The sequence below is a fragment of the Eschrichtius robustus genome, chromosome 1, assembly GCF_028021215.1.
Source record: "Eschrichtius robustus isolate mEscRob2 chromosome 1, mEscRob2.pri, whole genome shotgun sequence".
NCBI classification, from domain to species: Eukaryota; Metazoa; Chordata; class Mammalia; order Artiodactyla; family Eschrichtiidae; genus Eschrichtius; species Eschrichtius robustus.
This window is the reverse complement of record NC_090824.1, coordinates 13,531,353-13,555,906: the sequence shown is the minus strand read 5'-3', so window position 1 is coordinate 13,555,906 and position 24,554 is coordinate 13,531,353. Positions and strand designations below refer to the sequence as shown.

The 24,554-nt window shown below is 42.9% G+C and overlaps 1 protein-coding gene across 3 annotated transcripts in view; it reads right to left on the bottom strand.

Moving 5' to 3' along the window:
- TTC7B (tetratricopeptide repeat domain 7B) overlaps positions 1-24,554 on the bottom strand; it is a 240,407-nt gene that overhangs the window by 129,133 nt on the left and 86,720 nt on the right. For all 3 annotated transcript variants that reach the window (XM_068541558.1, XM_068541569.1, XM_068541578.1), the window contains exons 6-7: positions 6,233-6,311; positions 319-491 (exon numbers count right to left, since the gene is read on the bottom strand). In XM_068541558.1, the coding sequence (XP_068397659.1) occupies positions 319-491; positions 6,233-6,311 (252 nt within the window). The remainder of the gene's footprint in view (positions 1-318; positions 492-6,232; positions 6,312-24,554) is intronic.

Here is a 24,554-nt window from a genome sequence, read left to right as displayed (position 1 = left end):
AAAGAAAAGTCAACTCTGGCTTACTAATAGCTTTGTCACTGACTGCTGTATGGTTCTGCGGTTCTTATAATAAACGAAATGAAAATCCCAAAGACCAACAGTCAAGGCTGAGAATGGCAGCCAAGCACTAGATGAGAGCCTTTTCCTACTCAAAATGTCCCCACTCATGCATGGATATTTGCTGAAGTTATGAAGAGTAAAGAGCTATCTTTATTAAACTGGTAAAAAATCTACCCTTGAACTTCTATTCATCCTTACACTTTCCTGAAGTTTCCCTCCCATCCCCTAACCTACAAATGAGGACACCAACTCCCATACTTCTCTCCTGAGTAGACACGGGCTTTCCGCGTGAGGGTGTAGGTTTTTGTGTTTGCTCCTTTCCGGAGAGGATCGTCCAGAGGTGACTGGCATGGCGGATCCTCCAGAGGGTTCCAGTAGCTCTGTTCACACATACCCCGCAACAAGATCTCCGCCAGCTGCCTGGCTATTGTCTGGGGACACAAAGGAGCAAAGGCACAGCCATGAATCTATTTTGTATCATTCATTCATTCATCCGCTCATTTAATAAATATTTTTTAGTCATCACTTTGTCATCACTGTTCCAAGACTCATAATTAAAAATTTCTACTCCTATGATGAAAATTATATCAGTTGATGACAAAAAAAGAAAAGAAAATATGATACACTAAGATATTTGAAAGATTAAAAAAAAAAAAAGTTCATGCCCTTCAAATGCTGCCCTGCCTCTGTTATACGCTGGAACACTAAACATGTTTTATACCGGAAACAACTGAAACTTTTAGTTAAGCTCTTTTCCAAAAGCTCTTATAAATAATAGGTGAACTGCAAATATTTTCATCACCTCCCAACCGAGGCCTGCCAAAGCCCGACCTTGGCAGAAAGCCAGTACTCAACCTAGATGATGTAATCCCTGAAAAAAATCTCTTCGTTGATGATAAGATGATGTTCAGTGCAGATTTTTAGAATGTCTTCGTCTTCGGAGTGCTAAGGTCCAGTTCTTCACAGCCCCACCCTGCGACTCAGTACCTGAGGCCCCGTTCTTACTGCATCCTGGCCCTTCCAGCCCAAAGGCTCCCACTGGCCTTGAGCAAAGTGGAGAGCTGGCAAAGAGACTATGGCTACCGATCAAGAAGACCTCTTTTTTAAAGCTGGGCAGGGATCTCCTTTCTTACTGTGAAAACCCAGAAATATCCAGATCTTGTTCTTCTAAGTTAGGTGCAGATTACTATGTTTTTCCAAACTCTATAGCTCCACTGCCTAGAACAGCATCACGTACGATGTATGCGGGAGGGAGATGTGGCAGCTACTAAGAAGTACTTTGTTAACTGATGCATATCAGTTAACTTACCTCATAATCTTCCAGTGACAAAGAAGAGAAGTAAAAAAAAAAAAACCCTCCGAAAATAGAAGCACTGCATCTCAGGGTGGTCCAGGCCACCTCACAATCAGCCAGAGGTGGCCAAATACAACTTCAACCAGCAGGTTTTTCCACAAGGTTTTAGCATTCTTTGGAAGGTGAAGACAAAGAATGCTGATCTTCCCTGACAAGGAGCCTTTTTAAACAAATATGTTCCAGAAGAGAACTTTGCTAGGCTTTCATCCGTGTGAAATCTCTTAAAACACCACAAGGAAACCTAAATGCAACCAAATCACTAGCTTAGCGGTTTCTGATAACCACTGGGTAAAGGCAAATTTTCTTCATTATTCCCGAGTAAGACCCACTAGCTTTAAATGTCTATAAAAATGTGAAATTAAATGCACTCCTATCATCCCCAACTGAGCCATCTGTAAAGATCTCATAAGAGCTCGATTTTCAGGACCTAAACAGTTCCTGAACTGTTTTCTTAAACCTTCCATTACAGCCTCATTTTGATCTCACTGCAGTCATATAAGCAAATGACTTCTGCTGAAAGCGTCAACTAGCAAAAATAACCTCCACTCACTATAGCTGAGAAAAAAATGTTAAAGGAGAAAAATGAACAAAGAACTTCACTTTCTGGATGTATCTGCCATGGAGGGATTCTAAGGTTGTAAAAGTCTCTGCCCTCAAGACAGTTTGCTTGTCCACTGCTGGATAGCTCATGCTAGATCTCATTTTCCCTCAAGGTATTAACCTTCCAGAGAGATTTTAAAAATGAGGTTTTGATGTGATTGCACATTTTAAAGGCATCACCTCGTCATGCATTACCGATTAGGAAGGATGTTGGCTGTGTTCACTGAAATCTCAAATGAAGTTCAGAAAAGGAGATTAAATATAAGAAATTATCAGCAAGATCAACAGTATCTATGATACCTTTTATGTTTTATACTCAGGTTATATTTAGCTTGCAGTTTAAATGCCTAAAAATTGTTGGTAGCTACCAAATACATTTCAAATACATTTAGAATTAAAGGAAGGAAAGGAGAGAAGCTGGTCTGGAAGAAGACTTGAACTTCTTTGTACAAACTGGGTCATTGAATGCACTTTTTTGTATGTGATTTTAAATTGTAATAAAATTCACATAACATAAAATTCACCATGCTGACCATTTTAAAGTGTACAATCCAATGGCATTTAGCACATTCACCATGTTGTACAACCATGACCACTCTAGTTCCAGAACATTCTTTACCCTAAAAGGAAACCCCATACCCTTTAAGAAGTCACTCTCCATTCTCCCTCCTCCCACCCCCTTGGAACAACTAATCTGCTTTCTGTCACTATAGGTTTGCCTCTTCTGGACATTTCACATAAATGGAATCATATAATATGTGGTCTTTTTGTGTCTGGCTTCTCTTACTTAGCATAATGTTTTCAAGGTTCATCCATGTGGTAGCATGAATCAGTACTTCATTCCTTTTTATAGCTGAATGATATTCCATTGTATGGCTAGACCACATTTTGTTTATTCAATCATCAGTTGGTAGACATTTGGATTGTTTCCATCTTTTGGCTATTGTCAATAGTGCTGCTATGAACATTGACATACAAGTTTTGGTTTGAACACCTGCTTTCAATTATTTGGAGTACTTATCTAGAAATGGGGTTGCTGTGAATGTACTTTTAAATCCTTCTCTGCTATGGTCTCACACCAGAGTTTACAAAGCAACTTTTGCACCTCATAAGGATATCATAAATTTGTAATTATCAGCTAATCTGAAAAGAATCATACAGCAATTAAGGCTGATAGAAACACTGTCTTAATGAGTGGCAACAGCTGGAGAAGTTTCCTGATGTCCACCGGAAACCAAGACACCAGTGTAGACTTCCCAGGAAATGCTTCTCAACTAGAGTGGGCGAAGACTCACTTGTGGAAACTAGAAAATACGGATTTTCAGGCCCTGCCGCAGACTGACTCAGGTGGCATTCCTGAGGTCAGGTACAGGGATGTGTATTTGCTCCAAGTTCCTCAGATGGTTCTGATGCACACTTTCGTTAAGCACTCAAGGGATTAGAAACAGTTTAACTTAGGTCACTTGAGAACCAGCAACCAAGACCAAAGGTGTACTTGCAACTCAAGTGTGACATTGAGTGGGAAGTGACTCCCCCCTTACATTAACACCAACCAGTGAGTTAACAGCTGAAAGTGCCCAGGGGCAGCCTTATCTACACAGGCTTTCTTTAGAAGCCTCTTCACTGGACTTCTCAGAAAAAAGAAAAAAAAAAAAAAAGAAGAAGAAGAAGACAACTGTCTTCCTTCCTAACATCTCCAGTCAGAATCCTACCTCACAGGATTTTTATAAGTTAAAACACATTGATTTCAAAATCATAAACCTTAGACAATAATGGAAGATATTCTCTAATTTTGAAAAATAATATTGGAGTAAGCAGCAGGCAGATTCTCACAGTGCAGTGCATGCACTCAACCTTTTAACGAGGAAAAACCCTTTATTTCCTTAACGAAATATATATTTTTTGAGAGTCTATAAGCAATTTTGAAAGATTGGCATTTTATTTATATTTATTTATTTATTTATTTATTTATTTATTTATTTATGGCTGCGTTGGGTCTTCGTTGCTGTGCACGGGCTTTCTCTAGTTGTAGCGAGCAGAGGCTACCCTTTGTTGCGGTGCGTGGGCTTCCCATTACGGTGGCTTCTCTTGTTGCATTGCACAGGCTCTAGGCACGCGGGCTTCAGTAGTTGTGGCTCGCGGGCTCTAGAGTGCAGGCTTGGTAGTTGTGGTGCACGGGCTTAGGTGCTCCGCGGCACGTGGGATCTTCCCGGACCAGGGCTTGAACCCGTGCCCCTGCATTGGCAGGTGGATTCTTAACCCCTGAGTCACCCGGGAAGCCCAAAAGATTGGCATTTTAAATGTGCTTTTAAAACAATTATAAGAACACTTGCCAGTATAACCAGTTGCTTTCGTTGTGCTTCCAAATCTTAGAAGAAGCTATTCATGCTGACCAGTTGAGAAGTTTTATGGAATGTTGGGAGTAGGTCAGTTTGAGAGAAAAGATAGATGGCAACAATTTTTACCCATATTTTTGCAGGGTTTTTTCCCTTAAAGAACTGTGAAGATCAAAATGTTTTGTTTGAACTTCTGAGGGCACCCATAAATCATATCAATACATAAGTAGATATCGAAGACCAAGTGAGTTCTTGATGGGGTGTGTGTGTGAAGTCGCCCGTCTTGTCTTACCTCCCATAATTCTAGGAAAGTCTATGGCTTAGCCATCTGGGTCAGTGAGTTGTATGTCCACATCCTTAGCATGAAGATACAGCCTCATTTCCCACGACAGGAATCTCTTAGCCTTGCCCAACTGAACACTCTCCCACAGCATTTAAAGGACTCATGATAATGGGAGGACAACAGCGTGGAAGACGAGACCAAGGACACTGCAGTCTTAGTGGGGCTGCTACATGGCTGGGGCCTGGGGCACTTCTTAGCTTCCATGAGCACCAGGCCTTCACCCAAACACTCGATGACTCTGGCTCTGAAGGGTAAACTGTGGAGGTATAATTAATGAGCCTCCCAGACAGGAAGGTGAAAGGTTTAAAAGGAAAGAGACAGAACTCAAGTCAACAGGAGAGCCAAGCTGCTGATCAACCAGTTTATTTAACTAGCGTTTCTATTTCTGGGTTTTACGGTCAATATAGTTAGTCAAACAGCTAGGTTCTCCTCAGGAGCTAATCTGCTTTGCTCTGTCTGGGTTTTATGAGTCATTGGCATACAACTGACCCTTCACCACACTGGCATCAGGAGGGTTTACCTTCTAACTGCTATACAGGACGCATTTTTTATGTTTCAGGAGAGAGCGTTACCGAGAAGCAACTGAAAAGATGCTCAACATCACTAGCCGTCAGGGAACGTAAATCAAAACCACAATGAGACAGCACTTCACACCCTACTAGGATGGCTAGAACTAAAAAAAAAGACAATAAACACGTGTTGTCGAGGATGTGGAAAAACTGGAACCCTCATAATTTTTGGTGAGAATGTAAAATGGTGCAACCGATTTGACAAATAGTTTGGCAATTCCTCCAAATGTTAAATGTAGAGTTACCATATGATCTAGCAATTCCACTCCTAGGTATATACTCAAGAAAAATGAACACATATATGCACATAAAAACTTGCATGAGAATGTTCGTAGCAGCATTATTCACAATAGCTGAAAAGTGGAAACAATAAATGTCTATTGACTGATGACTGCATAAACAAAAATGTGGTCTATTGGTACGATGGAATATCATTCTGCAACGAAAAGGAATGAAAGACGGATACATGGTATAACGTGAATGAACCTTGAAAACATTATGCTAAGTAAAGGAAGCCAGTCACAAAAAAGACCACATACTGTATAATTCCATTTATATGAAATGTCCAGAATAGGCAAACCATAGAAACAGGAAGTAAATTAGTGGCTGCCAGAAGCTGGGGAAAGGGAAGAATGGGGATTGACTAGTAATGGGCATGGAGATTTTTGGGGAGGGACGAGAATGTTCTGAAATTAAATATTAGTGATGGCTGAACGATTCTGTGAGTACTAAAATCCAAGGACTTTGGGTGAATGTATGATGTGTGTATATATATATATATATATATATATATATATATACATATGTATATGTGTATATATATGCTTCACTGAGATATAATTTATAATGTATAATGTCTATATTACATAGTATGTTATGATATATAATATATAATTTATAAGACACGTATGAAAGACAGAGAGGCGCTTGAAGTGCCTCGGGCCTCAGCCAAGCCATTAGTTACACTTACCATTCGCAGGTTCTGGGTTGTTCTCGTCTCCACTGCTCTGAGGATCTCTCTAAATCTCCCGACTCCTCTCGTCAAGTTCCTGTGTGCACACAGAATTTGACAGGGTTTCCGTCTGGCGTGTATTAATGTTAAATATTTTATACACATATTTCAATGCATTTTGCCTACATAAAAGCTGTTGGCGAGACTGTAAGCCATCATTCTGCACGTGTCTGTCCATCTTTGTTCAACTCTGAAAAGTTTGACCTAGGATCAATGGTCTTTTGAACTTCCACAATTCAATTTTCTCAAGAAAATAAATGTCGGAAGATCAGATCCGAGGCAAAAAAAAAAAAGAAGGAAAGATATCTTTACAGAGTCTATCTTCCACCTCACAGTGGCTGAGGAGTTTTCCTGCTCTGCTGAGTGGTGCTGAAAACTCTATCTTTTCACCGCAAGGTGGGTGGCAAAGGGGTACAGGAGTATCAACAAGGCACTGTGTGCAACGTGGGAAAGGCTTCTTGTGACCTGCAACCTTCATAGGCAAGACAAAGAGAAAAGGTATGAAGAATGAGGGGCTCCACCAAGCAACCACTCCGCGTCTTTGAGAACATACATCACTGCCCAGTAAACCCATCGGCCCCTCCTGCCCCCAGTGAGGCAGAGGGTCACAGCCCCTCCCACAGTTAGTGAGCGCTGGCTGGAGGCTGGCGCCATCTGACTGGGGCCAGCATACCTCATTTTGGTGCCCACACACCTCACAGAGACGTGCAGGGTGACACATTTCGTGAAGGGACAGTAATTCGTTAGTAAATCCCGGTCCATATGCCCAGACCCCACTTGCTGTCTGCCCCCTCTGAAGGCTGTGCCTGACCCATTCAGCTGGGAGCGTTTCCCAGCAGGTCCCTTCACATCGAGCACCGCCACCTCCTACGACAGAACCCCGTGATATTTATAACCTGCTCGTTAGAACACATCTCAGCTTTCCAAAAAAGCCACAGAGCGGGTCAGCCGGTGCGGACCTGTCAGCCAGCCTCTGCAGTCTGTGGCAGATGCTCTAGGTATTCAGCTCTCTTCTCGGATGACATTTTAAATCACACAAAGGGATTAAATCAAACTGAAGGTGGGTTCTGTAGGCTACGAGCACTCACAAGGGCTATTAATTCGTGTCTTATACCTAACGTGACATCCTAGGACTCTGATTCACAAGAACAGCCCCAGAACTTGAAGGGAATGGTTTATTGGCACAGATACATCAATACTCCCATATTCCTCTCACCCACACATATCAGATGATACCAGATCAGAAGCTTTACAGTGGCATAAAAAGAGAGGCTTGCGCTTGGCAGTCCAGGCAGCACTAAAGGAGACGTGAATAAAAATTAGGTAACAGGCCCTGGGACATGCAATCTACGCTGCTGCTTTCCCCTTCATTTGCTTTTATGGGATCTGTGTTCACAGGCACCAGAGAACATTTGCTTTGGACTGAAGCTCGGTTCTGTTAAGTAACATGGTGGGGAGAAAACAGCTACAGCTGAAAAAAGGGATGGGCAGGACAGAGCAGTCTCATTTTATTCCAGAATCGCAGATTAAGCTCCTACTACGTACAAAAAGAATGGCGTTTTGAACTGTGTGAAATAAGGTGGGACTGGGACAATATAGTTGGAGACCCAGGTTTAAAGGGATGTTTTAGCAGGGTGGAAATTAGGCCTTGAGTAGGCAGTATCAAATCTATATGTTATAAGTCAGGGAAGGTCATCCGATGGGAATTGGCCATTTGGAACGTCTCCCAGGCCCTCTTTGCAGAGTGAGATACCTATCCGGTTACGGAAGCACAGAATTGTCTAGCTATAAGTGATCCGACACAACCTAGTCCGCTGGCACACAGAAGAGAAACGGCTTGCTCAGACCTCCACACCCAGTGAGAGGGCGAGCTGGGGCCTTTCTACCCAACCTCTCACCTTCCTGACAAAAGAAATGTGAGCCCTCAAATTGAAGTGCGACTCTAGAAGAAAGAACAAAATATGCATACAAGAAAGGTCTATGTTTTACACCATTAATATGAAAATTAATATATATACATAATACAAATCGGATGCGTTCCAGTGCTCCCAGCTAATGAGATTCTCCTAGGAACTGGTTCAAAACGGGAAAGAAAATCTGCTGGCCCAGGTGAAGCAGCCTGGTGTCCGAGGGTGAGGCCTCAGCTGCCCTAAATGAGAACCGACGGGTAGAGAAATTCTACTCCCCTCTGAGGCCGAGGTGGTTTCTCCCGTTCAGGACCGAGGCCCTCTGGTGGCGACTGCAGGAAGTTCCCGTGACCGAGGGGACGCCGCACAGGAGGCCAAACCGGTAGCAGCTGAGGGCGTATGCCTGACGCATGGACACTGCCTTTGAGGCAAATTCAAGTTTTTCTCAAACTGCTTCCAGTTTACTTCTGGGAAGAGGTTAGGATTCAGAATCAGATTCTCCCTGAAGCTGGGAGGAATCCTGCTTGTAAACAGCGGATCTGCAGGAACCGCAGAATGTCTCAGGAGGCCTCCGGCTGTGCTGGTCAAACGGCACCTTCAGGACAACCATGAGGCTGCCTGCCCACCCACAGGGCAGGAGGGAGCGGGGCTGGAGGGGAGAGATCGCCCAGCTTAAATATCCTAAATGCAAAGACGTACAATTCTCAGCCACTCTTATACCATTCATACATGGTTTTAGTCACATAATTTTATTCAAGCAATCATTTCCACTGTTGCCATGACAGCAGAAAAAAATTTTTTTAAGCTAGATGGATAATCATGATAGAAAGGAACAAAAAAAGGAATTAACTTGCAAGAATTACATTCTAAAGGCTATGAAATACCCCAATTTGAGGGAAATAAACAAAAGCCACATGATTGTTTTCATGTCTCTAAACTACTAGTTTATTCGTAAAATGTGGAGACCCATGAACTATCTGGAATGAATCGCTGCTTAAAAACTCCACTCCAAAATGAAGAGAAGAGAGACAAGGAATTTCCCCGGTTTTGAGGGTTTCCACAGACCCTTGACGTGAGGTCATTTGTTCCATTTCAACACCCTTGACTGAGAGAGTGCAATGAGGTCAAAATCCATTATGGTAAACGATTCTTAAAAGGAACGTTCTGGTCAGCATTCTAGCAGCAGGCACTGGCAAGCTGTCAGAACTTGGGGTTCACCTCCTGCACCTCGCTTGCTGAGCTGGGTGCGCTTCCCTCCACGTGGAACGGTTCCCAACGGCTAAGCTCTTACCAAGGAGAAAGGGCCTGCAAGTCCCTTGAGCACCAGCTGGTTGTTCAGCCCAACAGGCAGGCAAAACCTGCCAACATCACCAACTGTCCCCAGCCCAGCAGGGAGGGCTCAGGCCAGCTGAGCTCTGAGGCCAGCAAGGTCTTCAGCCTTGCTCTTGTGCAAACCCAGGCAAAGGAAAGCCCATCCACGGTTCACAGGGACACGTTCTAATCCTCCCTTGACCTACTTCCTTTTTTCCTTCTCTTCTCCCTTTTCCATCAGGTTTCATCCTCCTCCCCCTGAGCCTCCTCCTTCCAGGTCTCGTGTGCTGGCCCTTAGGTCAGTGCAGAAGCATGACTTCCTGAGGACACCCAGGGAGGGCATTGACTGGCCAGCACTTGGCCTCCCTCTTGATCCTTTGGGGCCTGAAAGCAGCACTTCTGAAGGCTGGTCTCTGAAATGTACATTCTGACGTACAAACCTACAATCAAACCAAGGGGGAAACGTATACGGGAAGGAAGCCAGAGTTCCAAAATCCAAATCCAAACGGAAAACCAAGGCTGGGAGAAACTCGGAGATGGGAGAACTATTTCACCTTGTGATGGGCAGCTATTTCAACTGCAAGCTCAATATATTTTTTTTTTACATTTTTTATGTTCACTTCTTGGGAGCAGGGTGGGAAAATACAATTCTTCCCTTAAGCTGTCCTTCCAAATTCTCTTCTAACCTCAGAGTTTGGCCCAGGCCACCAATGCACTTAAATTCAATCTCAACTGTCATTGTCATTGCAAACTAAAAAGTACTGATGTGAATAAAATACTGGATGTCAAATTCCTGGGTAACAAGGGAAAGGTACCACTGCCAGCGTAGGTTCAGTATTTTTTCTCCTTCTCTGTGGTGGAGAACTTTATAACTAAAGATCAATTTTAGAACAAGTCAACACAGTAGATCTCTCAGAGCTAAGAAATCGTTTGGCTTTTTCCATGTTCTTTCTTACCAACCGGCGCTTCTGAATCTCTTAAGCAGTAGGTTATTTCAATAATTACTGAGCACTATTACATATCGGGTTCCAGGCTCATCCCTGAGGATACACTGGTGAACACGGGACAAGCACCAGGAAGCTTGGATGGCTTCACATCCCCCATAAGAACATAAGCGCCGTGAGGACCAAGATCTTTGTTTTGCTCACTGCCATATCCCAAGCCCCTCAAACAGAGCTGGCATCCCGAAAGTGCTCAATAAATATGTGTTGAATGAATGAAATTCAGAACTACCATGAGCTGAGTGAACCACGACCCTGAGGGGATGCATTTTCTACCTGCTTCTTACCCCCTTCGTTCTCACTGCACATGGACTGACAGGCAGCACAGCCAGCTCCCTTTAAACAGAATACGTCTCATGCATCCTCAGTCGTGGTTGCAGCATGGGTGCCTGGGAGAGCAGGGACACACCTGTAGCAAGCAACGTACCCAGGCATGCCCAGCCTGGCAGCTTCTAGAGGGTTCTGTGGATAATGAGGATTTCGAGACTTCTGAAAAAACCTTTCAGACAGTTCAGGGAAACCTTGCTGCCCAGGTGCCTTTCCACATGCTCCTCTCTCTCTTTAAGGAGTCCTAAGTCATCCTTCAAGACCCAGGTCAAAGGCCACCTTTGAGAACCTTTTCTGAGCTTCCCCAGGAAGACACGACACTGCCTCCTGGTGTGGCCAACAAGTTTGTACATTTTTTTTTTTTAATTTTATTTATTTATTTATTTATTTTTGGCTGCGTTGGGTCTTCGTTGCTGCACGTGGGCTTTCTCTAGTTGGGGCAGGAGGGGGCTACTCTTCGTTGCGGTGCGCGGGCTTCTCATTGCAGTGGCTTCTCTTGTTGCGGAGCATGGGCTCTAGGTGCACGGGCTTCAGTAGCTGTGGCACGTGGGCTTAGTAGTCGTGGCACGTGGGCTCAGTAGCTGTGGCACGTGGGCTCAGTAGCTGTGGCATGTGGGCTCAGTAGTTGTGGCATGCTGGCTCAGTAGTCATGGTTCGTGGGCTCTAGAGCGTGGGCTCAGCAGTTGTGGCGCACAGGCTTAGTTGCTCCACGGCATGTGGCATCTTCCAGGACCAGGGCTCGAACCTGTGTCCCCTGCACTGGCAGGTGGATTCTCAACCACTGCGCCACCAGGGAAGTCCAAGTTTATACCTATTTTTAGTGTAGACAGCACTAAACCTGTGCTTTTCCTTTGTATTTATGTCTGCGGTCATCTTGAGAGCACAGGCCCTCTCGTACTCACCTCTTCTTGTCCCAACTGCCTCACAGAGCCAACCAGGTACCCAGTGACCCTCAGCAAGCTTTTTGCGGGGTGAGGGCAATCTTACATTCTGAAATCCCCTTCCCCATCTCCTGGCTGAAAAGCATGTTTGTGATCACAAAGAGGACAACTGAAGAGATCCTTCTTACACCAGGAGATCCACCCTGTCAGCGCCTGGACACTGTCAACACTTACAACCCTAGAAAAACACAAATGTATCATGTATCCCTAGGTCAATTTCTCTTCGTTCTCAGGCTTGGGAATTGCTTCCCCTTCATTTACACAACCCTTAGTATCATCTATGTGGCAAGAGTCTGGAATCGAAACCAGAAGTCCAGATCTGGAAAGTGGGAGAAGAAAAAGACATCCTTCACAGTACGGAAGCCCACTTCTGGCCGACTGTCAGGGAGCTGTTTTTCCCAGAATGGATTCCAGCTTCTCCCTCTGTGCACACTCCTTGCCTCAGATCCAGTGACATGCATTTGTGAAGACAGATGGCTTGCTGTAGTCAAGGGCCAGGGATCAAACCCACAACCTTGGCCTCATTAGCAAAGGACTCTCTCTGATCACTGCAGCGAGCCAGCTGCAACCTAGATATAGCAATGGAGGGTGTGACAACCGTGCACGCCGAGACCTGAGCAAGCGGGCGAAACTTCCGTAAGTCTCATTTCAAACCTAATGAGAGTCATACTAGGCTTAACAACATTTTTTTGACCACCCTGGCAACGAGGGCTTCCTCGTGACAAAAGCAGAGCAACCCAGGCGCCCTAGTCAGCTGGCCAGGCAGCCACAGCACAGCGAGCAGGTGCTCACGCCTGTGACATGTGACAGCCAGACAAGCTGTCCTGCCTGTGATGTATGACAGCCGGACAAACTGCCATAGGGGCTCAGACGGAAGGACTACGCACCCTCCTACCCATTCCCTCCCCTCATCCCGACCCCCAGGCTCTGGGGAAACAAGGGATATGGAAAGGGCTGCTCCTCTCCCATCCTCCTTCCTTTCAACCTTTGGAAATGAGTCAAAGGATATCAATCCTCATTCAAACAATACACAGTGAGTGTCCACTGCGCACGAGGAGAGGACCCCGGGGATGCAATGCTGGGCCGGCCAACGAACGTGCTTCCTCCCGCAGACCTGGATCGTAACGAGGCTCAACTTGACCCGAGAGGCCTCACAGTACCTAACGCAGAGCTGGACTCCTCAATCTCACAGCACTTTTAACAAACAAACCAGAGCGCGTCTAACACATGAGGCTCGCTCTTCAAAGCACCCACCTGGAAATCCACGTACTCATCTAATCTATGTCCTCAAACTTAGGCAAAATAGAACGTGGACTCTGGAGTCAGTCTGGGCTCAGACCCAAGCTTTTCCACCTAACTAGTTGTTGACCTTGGGCAAGTGCTTGCCTCGGTTTCCTCATCTGTAGAATGGTGAGAACAAATGTACCCACCTCATAGACTGGCTGTAGGAATTAAATGAGTTCATACACGGAGTAAGTGCTTTTTAAGCATTCACCATGATTATCACTATTATCCTCAAAACTCTGCCATTGATCCAAACAGTTTTGGAATTCTGGAATCTACCTTCCAGTCAACGCACAGACATGAAAGTCTGTTTTACTTCTTTGGAGTCATTTAATTTTGAAGAAAAAAAAAAGATATTCCCCAGTTTGATTCATTCATTCACTCTGCTATTTACTGAAAGCCTACCATGCTCACGATGACAAAAGACACGACTGATGTCAGGTGGAAGAGTGAAAAGCTCTTTCCTGGGGCCCTGTGGTCACTCTCGCAGGAAAGGATGGCGACATCGCCTAGGAGTGCTGGTGTCCATGGGGAGGAGCAGAGAGTCTCCGCCAAAGGCCACAGGGCGAGGGTCAGAGCCCAAGGCAACACAGATGAGGCAGAGGAACCAAGTGTGTTAGCAGTTGAGTCCTTCTTGTTCTGGCTCAGTTAATACAGGTTTGCTCTGAATCAATTTGAGGTTGCTCTGAATCAGTCAACAGGGGCCAGTCCAAACTCAAAAATGTGAGTTTGGGTGGCTGAGCCACTAGAGGTAGTTTAGTGGCTCAAACTAGTGGTCCGGGCGGTTTAGCCACTAAAGTTCTAGGAGAGCCTGATACAAAGCTGACAAGAGAAAAGCTCAGCACCAACATCATTCACTTCCACAGAGGGAAGTGTTTGCTCAAGACCAGCCCGAGGTGGAAGACGCACACACACATAGCATGAGGAGTGCAAGAGAGGCCAGGGTTCCATGGCCTGCCTCCAAGAAGGGACATAGTTTACTACATGGAATCCTGATGCGCACCAGGCCAATCTAATACTCATTTAAAATGTCAGTAATAAAGCAGAAGGAAAACAATCTAGGAGGTAGAACTGGTCTGTTAACAATATGGCTTCAAACATTCATGAATTCTAAGCAGCAGGGTCACATAGTTAGAAGGACTTTTGAGCATCCTGTTCATCCAGTCACTTGGGCTGTGGAGAGGGGGGAAGGCAGAGAGGACATCAAGGGGGGGGGGGCCCAGTCTTTCCAGATGGACCACAGTACTTAAGCTGAAGGTTCAATACAAGGATAAGAGGGCAGTGTTCACTTCCATTTCAATAGCAGGAAACAGAACTGCATTTCCAAAACAACCTCTGGGGACAATATTTCAAAAGCTATGACAAGTGAGAAAAAATCCAAGGGACTCAGTTTAAAAATAATATATACAGGACTTTAGGGAATTCCCTGGTGGCGCAGTGGTTAAGAATCCGCCTGCCAATGCAGGGGACGCGGGTTCAAGCCAGGAAGATCCCACATGCTACGGAGCAGCTAACCCCGTGCTCCGCAACTACTGAGCCTGTGCTCTAGAGCCCGCGAGCCACAACTACTGAGCCCGTGTGCCTAGAGCCTGTGCTCCGCAACGAGAGAAGCCACCGCAATGAGAAGCCTGTGCACCGCGATGAAGAGTAGTCCCCAATCGCCACAACTAGAGAAAGCCTGCACTCAGCAACGAAGACCCAATGCAGCCAAAAATAAAATAATAAAATTAAAAAAAAAAAAAATATATATAGGACTTTAAATGTCCAGGAGTCACGGGTCCAAATGCCTTCAGGAGCCAAGCAGGCAAGAGATGAGGGTGAGGAGAGCTGAGCGGGGACGGGGAGTGGCAGCAACTCTGAAGGTGGCGCTCAGGCCAGGTCAGCCCGAGGGTCCCATTCAAAACCAGACCAGGCACCCTCGGAGGGGGGGAAAGGAGGAGCCTGGCCATGAAGCAGACACATAAAAGCCTCCGGTATTTTTCTCGGGGAAAACAAAGCAGTATTGCCCAGTTTGAGGCAGCATGGTGCCGCTTGGAATCCTCACAGGTTCTTGTGAGTCAGGCTGGGAAAGACTAGTAAGTTGGGGATAGAAAAGAAGGAAAGGGCAAAGGTTGAGAGTGATCATGAGACGAAGAACAGAGACTGGAATGTGAGACATCTGGAAACAAGGCGAAGGGAAACAGTACCAGACGCTGGGCCTCCACGGGAGGGGTAAGAGCCCGGGAAACAGGTTTCACCTTGCTGTACCTGCCTCCCCATCTGTAAAATGGGACTAATACCTGCTCCTGAGGCCTGGATAAGATGACACCTGTAAAGCCGCTGGCCCAGCGCTCAGAATCACGTAATCCTCCCATTCCCCACCCTCCCCTAACCCTCGCACCACCCCCCACGTGGTCCTCCGTTCCACACATAAACTGTTATCGGGTAAAAGCCAAAGACAGCCACTGGTACATTTGTGTACCTCTGGTTTAGCAGAAAATACTGCAACATCAGAACTGGTTTCCATCATGTACTATGGTCAAAATTTTTTTCTCAACTGACAAGTATTTATTTAGCATCTTCTGTAGTCTTATACACGAAGAAACAAAGGCTCAGAGAAATTACGTAACGTGCCCGTGATCATCACACAGCCCACAGACAGAAGAGCTGGTATTTGAACCCAGGCCCAGTCTGACTCCAGTGCCCAGAAAAGTTGATAATCCCTGTCATGCAGAAGCCTGCAAACAGTCTGGAAACTGTGACTAGCTCCCATGACACAAAAGCAAAAGCACGACAGGGCAGAAGAGAAGCAAGGAAGGCTGGGAACTGCGAGGGCCAGGCCAAATTCCTACCGGGACACACTTGGCTCTGAAGAAGGACTGTGATTCATGGCCCCTGCCAGTGGCGGCGGACAACAAAGGGACAGCAGAGCATTTCCGCTGCGTGGGCTAACCTTCACGGCAGAAAGAGAACTCTGAAGTGGACCAGGATGGACAAAGAGACTAACGCTGACAAAACGACGATAATATAAACACGGGTCTGTCCACAATTTGTTAGGACAAGCTTCTACATCAGATGCTTTCATCATATGCCTCAAAGAGTGGCCCCTCCCAGTCAGAATTCACATCCAATCACTCAGATGGTGAGCTCAACTGTACCTTTGCGCCATCTATAGAAAAAAAGCTTTGTTAAGCACATGAGCAGGGCAAACATGATCTGTGGGGAGAATACTTAATTTGCTCGGCAGAATAAGCTATTTTCAAGCCCTTCTAAGCCATCCAGAAGAGTGGACATTTACTAATAGACCCCTGACAAGATAATTACAAATGAGTCCCCTCTCTCATCAAGAAAGCCTCCCTAAGACTTTCGGCTGCTGGGAACTTCCCTGGTGGCGCAGTGGTTGGGACTCCACGTTCCCAATGCAAGGGGCCTGGGTTCGATCCCTGGTCTGGGAACCCGCGCATGGATCCCACATGCATGCCACAGCTAGGAGTTCGCATGCTGCAACTGAGGAGCTGGCGAGCCTCAACTAAGGAGCCCACGAGCTGCAACGAAGACACAGCGCAGCCAAATAAATAAATTAAATAAATATTTTTAAAGAAAAAGAGGCTTTCGGCTGCTTCAGGACAGAGACGGGGTCTTCCAGGGTAAGACCAGCTGCACACCTGCTACTCACAGGGCTGCCGTGAGGATCACATGAGGCCACAGTCACTGCTCAGTAAACGTTCGCCATCATCGCCTCGAGCTGGTCCCACGCCACCCCCAGCCCATTGTTCCAGATGGTTCTCCCACCAACCTAGCAAGCAGACAGGATTCGTTACGCTCAACTGACAGAGAGGGAAACTGAGTCCCAGAGAGGGAATGGGAGAGGCCCGCCCAACAGCACTGAGCGGGCAGCGGAGCCAGGACCGGGACCCCCAGTGCAGGGATCCTTCCCCTGCCCCTGCTCGGTGTCCTTCTATCCACCCCACTATTTTTTTTAACTTTTTGTTAGATAAAATATAGACACAGAAAGCCACATAAAACAAATACATCGCTTGAGAAATTATTACAAGGCAAAAACACTTGTAACTATCACCCAAGTTTAAAAAAAAAAAAAAGGATCATTGTCACTCACCCCATCCCAGTTAACAGGCCTCTCCATCCAACCAAAGTAACTGCCCCCCTGACTTTCATAGTCATGGCTTCATTCCATTCCTTACGGCTTAATCACTCAAGTATACATCCCTGCACTTGCCCATTTATTTTTTTCTTACTTGATGAGTCTTTAAAATCTCTGTTAATCTACAGGTTCCCTTTCTACCTCTTTCTTTTCCTTACAATTTATCAGTTAAAGAATCTGAACTGCTTGACCTGTAGAGATTCCCATTGGCTGGAAAACCACACAGTCATGCAGTTCGATAGGAAAACCACAGAGTCATGCAGTTCGATATATTCCTCCTTTCCCTGTATTTCTTGCATTTGGGAGCTGGATTTTGAGGCTTCACCCATTCAGGTCCAACCCCTTTGCAAGACTTTGCCAGTGGTGTGTTCTTCCATCAGGAGGCACATCGGGTCCGGCTGTCGCTCTTTTTTTGCTGTTAGCTGCCCTTGATGCTTGATGGTTAGATACATTAATTCACTGGGAGTTACAAAATGGTGACATTCTAATTCTCTCACTGAATTTTCACTTACTAGCTGGAATAATTTTATAGGGAGGTGTTTCCCTTCATCTAATATTTGGTTTTCCAGTTCATATAGTAAATGGAGGAAAAACATTTGATTCTTTCTGTCTACTTTGTTAGATACTGAATTAGAACTCATGAATTTAAACATATTTGATGAGACTATTGCAATTTTTATCCTTCTTGAAATTCAAATTGTCCCATATATGGCCTGAATTCCATGTCAGAAAACATAGCGCTAGAAATCTTTGATAGTTCTCTTGCTATCTGATATGTAGAGATTTTACAGGCTTGTCTTATTTATTTCCTACCCCAGAACTGAATGAGGTTTTTTAAATTGGAAAATGATACTTCAAGATCACAACCTAGGCACTAGGGACAGTCACTGCTACTGGGTCAGTCACTGAGCCAGACCTCCTCTCCTCTCCTTGTCTCTCTGAAGGACTTATTTAAAGGACCTCCTCTCTCTCTCTCTCACACACACACATACACACACAAACATATATGTGTATATCTACACACATGCACACACAAATACACATACACACACACACACACACACAGATACCTAATGATTTCATACTGATATTTCCAATTCAGTCATTCAAATTCAGGACTACACTACAAATAGCAAATGCTGGAAAGGGTATGGAGAAAAGGGAACCCTCCTGCACTGTTGGTGGGAATGTAAGTTGGTACAGCCACTATGGAGAACAGGTGGAGGTTCCTCAGAAAACTAAAAATAGAATTACCATATGATCCAGCAATCCCACTCCTGAGCATATACCAGAACAAACCTATAATTCAAAAAGATACATGCACCCTTATGTTCATAGCAGCACTATTTCACAATAGCCAAGTCATGGAAAAAACCTAAATGTCCATTGATAGACAAATGGATAAAGAAGATGTGGTACATATATATACAATGGAATACTACTCAGCTATAAAAAAGAATGAAATAATGCCATTTGCAGTAACATGGATGCAACTAGAGATTATCATACTAAGTGAAGTAAGTCAGAAAAAGATATACCATATGGTATCACTTATATGTGGAATCTAAAATATGGCACAATTATAAAGCAATTATACTCCAATAAAAAAATAAAATAAAATAAGGCACAAATGAACCTGTCTACAAAACAGAAACAGTCTCACAGACACAGAGAACAGACTTGTGGTTGCCATGGGGGAGAGGGGTAGGGGAGGACAGGACTGGGAGTGTGGGATTAGCAGATGTAAACTATTATACATAGGATGGATAAACAACAAGGTCCTCCAGTATAGCATAAGGAACTATATTCAATATCCTGTGATAAACCATAATGGAAAAGAATATTAAAAAAAAAGAATGTCTATATGCGTATAACTGAGACCCTTTGCGATACAGCAGAGATGGGCACAACATTGTAAATCAACTATACTTTTAAAAAATTAAATTAGAAAAAAACAAATTCAGGACTACAGAGTTTTTCCTTGATTCCTTCCATCTTAAGTTTATTTTGCCTTTCTCCCACACCAAGAATCCTGGTTCTCAAGGACATGGGGGATAACAGAATTAGAACATTCCATGACTATTAAGCTGCTCTATTTTATGTTACACAAAAACATTTCACAATATCAAATCATATCACCATCATTATGATTACTGAAAAGCTAAAAAACTTATTTTCTGCATATGCTATCAGCATTCTCCTTTCATTTTTTAGTTTATGGTTGTACTATATCTGTTATGAGACAATCAAAGAAATAGGGAAGCATGACCTATACTTAAAAAAAAAAAGAGTAGTCAATATAAACTCACTCTGAGTGAGCCTATGTATTGGATTTAGCAAAGACTTCAACGTACCTATTATAAGTATGACCAAAGAATTAATAGAAACTACATTTAAAGATTAAAAGAAAATAACAAGTCAACAAATAGGGAATCTCAATAGAGAAACAGAAACTATAAAAATTAACCAGGGCTTCCCTGGTGGCGCAGTGGTTGAGAATCTGCCTGCTAATGCAGGGGACACGGGTTCGAGCCCTGGTCTGGGAAGATCCCACATGCCACGGAGCAGCTGGGCCCGTGAGCCACAACTACTGAGCCTGCGCGTCTGGAGCCTGTGCCCCGCAACGGGAGGGGCCGCGATAGTGAAAGGCCCGCGCACCGCGATGAAGAGTGGTCCCCGCACCGCGATGAAGAGTGGCCCCCGCTTGCCGCAACTAGAGAAAGCCCTCGCACGAACCGAAGACCCAACACAGCCAAAAATAAATAATAAATAAATAAATAAAGTAGCTATAAAATTAAAAAAAAAAAAAGTGACAATTAAAAAAAAAAAAAATTAACCAAGTGGGGATTTTAGAGTTAAAAAGTATAACTAAAATGAAAAATTCCCTAAATGGGCTCAACAGCAGCTTTGAGATAGCAGAAAAATCACTGAACTTAAGACAAATGAATAAAAATCATCCAATCCAAAGAACAGAGAAAAAAAAAAAGGCTGAAGAAAAACGGAGACACATAATGATAAAACTGCTGAAAAACAAATCTTGAAAGTAACAACAGAAAAATAATTAATCACATAGAGGGGAACAACAGTTAAGATTAATAGTGACTTCTCATCAAATATAGTGGAAGATATACTCAAAGTGATGAGAGGAAAAAAAAAAAATCACCAAGAATTCTGCATGGCGTAAAATTATCACTCAAAAATGATGGCAAAATAAAGACATTCCCAGATAAACAGAAAGTGGGAGAATTCATATCTAGCAGACATGACCAATACAAAATTTTAAAGGAAGTCCTTCAGACTACAAGGAAATGACAACAGAGGGTACTTTGAAACCACAGGAGTAAATTAGTAAGAGTACTAGAAATGTAAATATGTGGTTAAATATAAAATATTGTTTAAATATATTTTTAAATCTTTTCTTCTTTTAATTTATATTAAAAAAATAGGACTGTATGAGGAAATAATTGTTATATCACACTGTTGTGTTTATAACATATAGAGACATTAGTAGCAAAAGGAGGGAGGAAATAAAGCTATATTAGAGCCAACCTGCATATTTTACTGAAATAGATTGATAATTTAAGATATGTTTTGTAATTCATAGAGGAACCACCATAGAAATTTTCAAAAAATACAGGTAAAAAATCAACAGAGGAATTAAAATGTAATGCTGAAAGGTATTTGTTTAACCCAAAAGAGGGCCATAGGGAGGAACAAAGAATAAAAAAGACATGAGACATACAGAAAACAAAGAGCAAAATGGCAGATGTAGATCTAATCATATCAGTAGTTACATTACATGTGAATGAGTTAAATATTCCAATCAAAAGGCAATTTTTTTTATACTGGATAAAAAAAGCAAGCTCCAACTATCTGCTATCTGCAAGAGATATACAAGAGAGGTGCTTTAATTCAAAGACACAGATAGGTTGAAAGCAAAAGGATGAAAAAGATACACTATGTAAACAGTAACCACAAGATGGCTGGAGTGGTTATATTAATATCAGATAAGACAGACTTTAAGTGAAGAAATACTACTAGAGACAAAGAGGTATCTATGAAAAACCTACAGCTAACATCTTACTTAATGGTGAAAGACTGCACGCTTTCTCCCTAAGATCGGGCAGGAGTAAGATAAAGAGGTCTGCTCTCACCACTTCTATTCAACATTGTATTGAAGGTTCGGGACAGTGCAATAAGGTGACAGTAGAAGTAAAAGACATACAGTTTGGAAAGGAGGAAGTAAAACTGTTTTTATTCACAGATGACACGATCCCATATGTAAAAATCCTAAGTAATCGATCTATTAAAAAATTATAAGAACTAGTTAACAAGTTCAGCAAGGTTGCAAGATACAGCATCTATATATAGAAATCAATAGTATATATATATACATATATATATATACATATATACATGTATATATATGAGCAAAGAATAATCTGAAAATAAAATTTAAAAAACAACTTCATTCACAATAACATAAAATGAATAAACTACTTAGGAACAAATTTAACAAAAAATTCAAAACCTGTGTAATAAAAACTGCAAAAAAATTTTGACAAAAATTAAAGAGGATCTAAATAAAAGAAGAGACAATGGATTGGAAGATTCACTATTGTTAATGTGGCAATTCTCCCTAAATTGATCTAGAGATTCACTGCCACCCTTATCCAAATCCTGGCAGGCTTTTTTTTTTTTTTTTTTTGGTAGAAATTGACAAGCTGATTCTAAAATTCATATGGAAATATCAAAGACTGAGAATAGCCAAAATAATTTTGAAAAAGAACAAAATTAGAGAACTTACATTACCTAATTTCAAAACTTGCAATACAGCTACATATTCAAGACAGTGTGCTATTGGCTTAAGAATAGACATATAACTCAATGACACAAAATAGAGACTCCAGAAATAAACCTTTATATTTATGCTCAATTAATTAATTCTTTTGCTGAAGTGTCAAGGCAATTTAATGGGAAAAGAGTTGACTTTTCCACAAATGGTGCTTAGATAACTGGATATTTAAATGCAAAAAAAAAAACAAACTTTAACTTAGACTCTTACATCACACCATACACAAATATTAACTCAAAATAGATTACAGACCTACGTGTAAAAGCTAAAACTATAAAACTTCTGTAACAAAACACAGGAGAAAAACTTTGTGGTCTTAGATTGGGCCAAAATTTCTTAGCTATGACACCAAAAGGACAATCCATAAAAAGAAAAATTGGTTAAGTTGGACTTCATGAAAATTAACTTTTCCTCTCTGAATGACATAATTTAAAAAAATGAATACCAGCCATAGACTGGCAGAAAATATCTGCAAATTATATATCTGATAAAGGACTTGTATCCAGAATATATAAGGAACTCTTACAACTTGATAATAAGAAGACAATCCAATTGAAAACAGGGCAAAAGATTTGAAAACGTTTCACCAAAGAAGATATAAGAATAGCTAACAGGCACATGCAAAACAGCTGAACATCATTAATCATTAGGGAAATGCAAATTAAAATCACGAGATACCACTACAAACCCACCAGACTGGCTTTAATTTCAAAACTGCCAACACCAAGTGTTGAAGAGAATGGAAAGAAGCTGGAACTCTCATACACTGCTGCTAGGAATGTAAAATGGTACAGTCACTTAGGAAAACAGCTTGGCAGTTTCTTAAAAGTTAAACATAAACTTATGACCCATCAATTCCACTCCGATGAATCTATCTAAGGAAAATGAAAACATATGTCTACAGAAAGATTTGTCCATGAATGATCATAGCAGCATTATTCATAATAGCCCCAAAGTGGAAATGATCCAAATGTTCATCAATTGGTGAACGGATAAACAATGGAAAAACTATTTAGCAATACAAAGGCGTGATTACTGATATTTGCAACAACGTGGGTAAACCTCAAACATGTTATCCTATGAGAAAGAAGCAAGACACAAAGGACTACATATTCTATGATCCCATTTATGTGACATTTCTGGAAAAGGCAAATCTATAGAGCAGACAAGTGGTTGTCTGGAGCTGCGGGTAGGAATGGGGACTGATTACAAATAGGCGTGAAGAACTTTTAGGGTGATGGAATGTTCTAAAGCTGAATTGTGCCAATGACTGCAATGCTTGCGTAAGTTTATTTAAAACAATTGAACTGTATATTTACAACAGGTGAATTTTTGATATATAAATTATAACTGAATAAAGCTGCTAAAAAATAATAATAGCATCTTGCTTTATGATAATTCCTGGCTACCTCCCCGTCCTTCACTTTTATCTCTACCTGATTGTTCTTTTGTCTCTTGTGTCACTTGGTCAGTTTTCATTCCACTTTCAGCATTCTCCTCATTGTGGGGTCCGGTCCCAGCAAAAAGCCCTAGTGCGTCGGTTTCAAGGCTTCACAGGGGCCAGACTGCTCCAGTCCCTTAGACCTCACTTGGCAAAACCCTCTCATTCTCAGCAGCTAATCCCAAATTGGCCAGACAAGCTTTCCAGTGGTCTTGATGGCTATTTTTGGGTCTCCTGTCCTCAGGACCCTCGGATCCCCCATTGTTTCCTTCTGCTTTCTCCCACACAAATGCAAATAACATGCTTGTCTCTAGCTGTTGGTAGTCTGTCCCCATTAGCCTGTACTTCGGGGTTCGTGAGTACACCTTGTCATCTAGTTTCACTGTAAATGTTGTGCATGGGTTTTTGGTTTTGCTGTCTGGTTACTGTGTCTTTTTTAATGACAGGATATGAGAAGATCCCAAAACTATACTGCCACTGTTGCTATCATCTTCCCAGACTTCTCAGCTGCTGATGCTTACCTTTTCTTCTAGGGAGCTGACAAACCCTTCACTCTGCAGGGTTTTATTAATTTATTTATCAAACTTACCATGTGCCACTGTCCAAACACACTATAATTACTAACGCACTTAATCTGCCTAACAACACTATGAAGCAGGTACTATTATTATCCCCAGTTGACAGATGAGGAAAGTGAAACACAGAGAGGTTAAGTAACTTGCCAAGGTCACCGCGCCTGTAAGAGGGAGGATTCAAACCCAGGCAGGTGGATCCAGAGTCAATGCTTTTTAACCACTAGACAATGCTGCCTGCCAAGAGCGCATAACGTGTATCTGGCCTGGTAGCTCTAGCGTTCAACCATGACTACCGGCCCTGTCCCCCAAGGCCTCGCTGAGATGGGGAAGTCTTACCCCTCCCTCAAAGACCAAGTTCAAGTGTCAGTTCTTCTAATGAACTTGATGAACGCACCCAGGCAAGTGCTTCTTCCTCCTTTCTCCCCTCCCTCTCCTTCCCCCCACCAGCCCATCTCTTCTTTATAGTGCTTTTCACCAGGTGTTATAATTATTTGTTG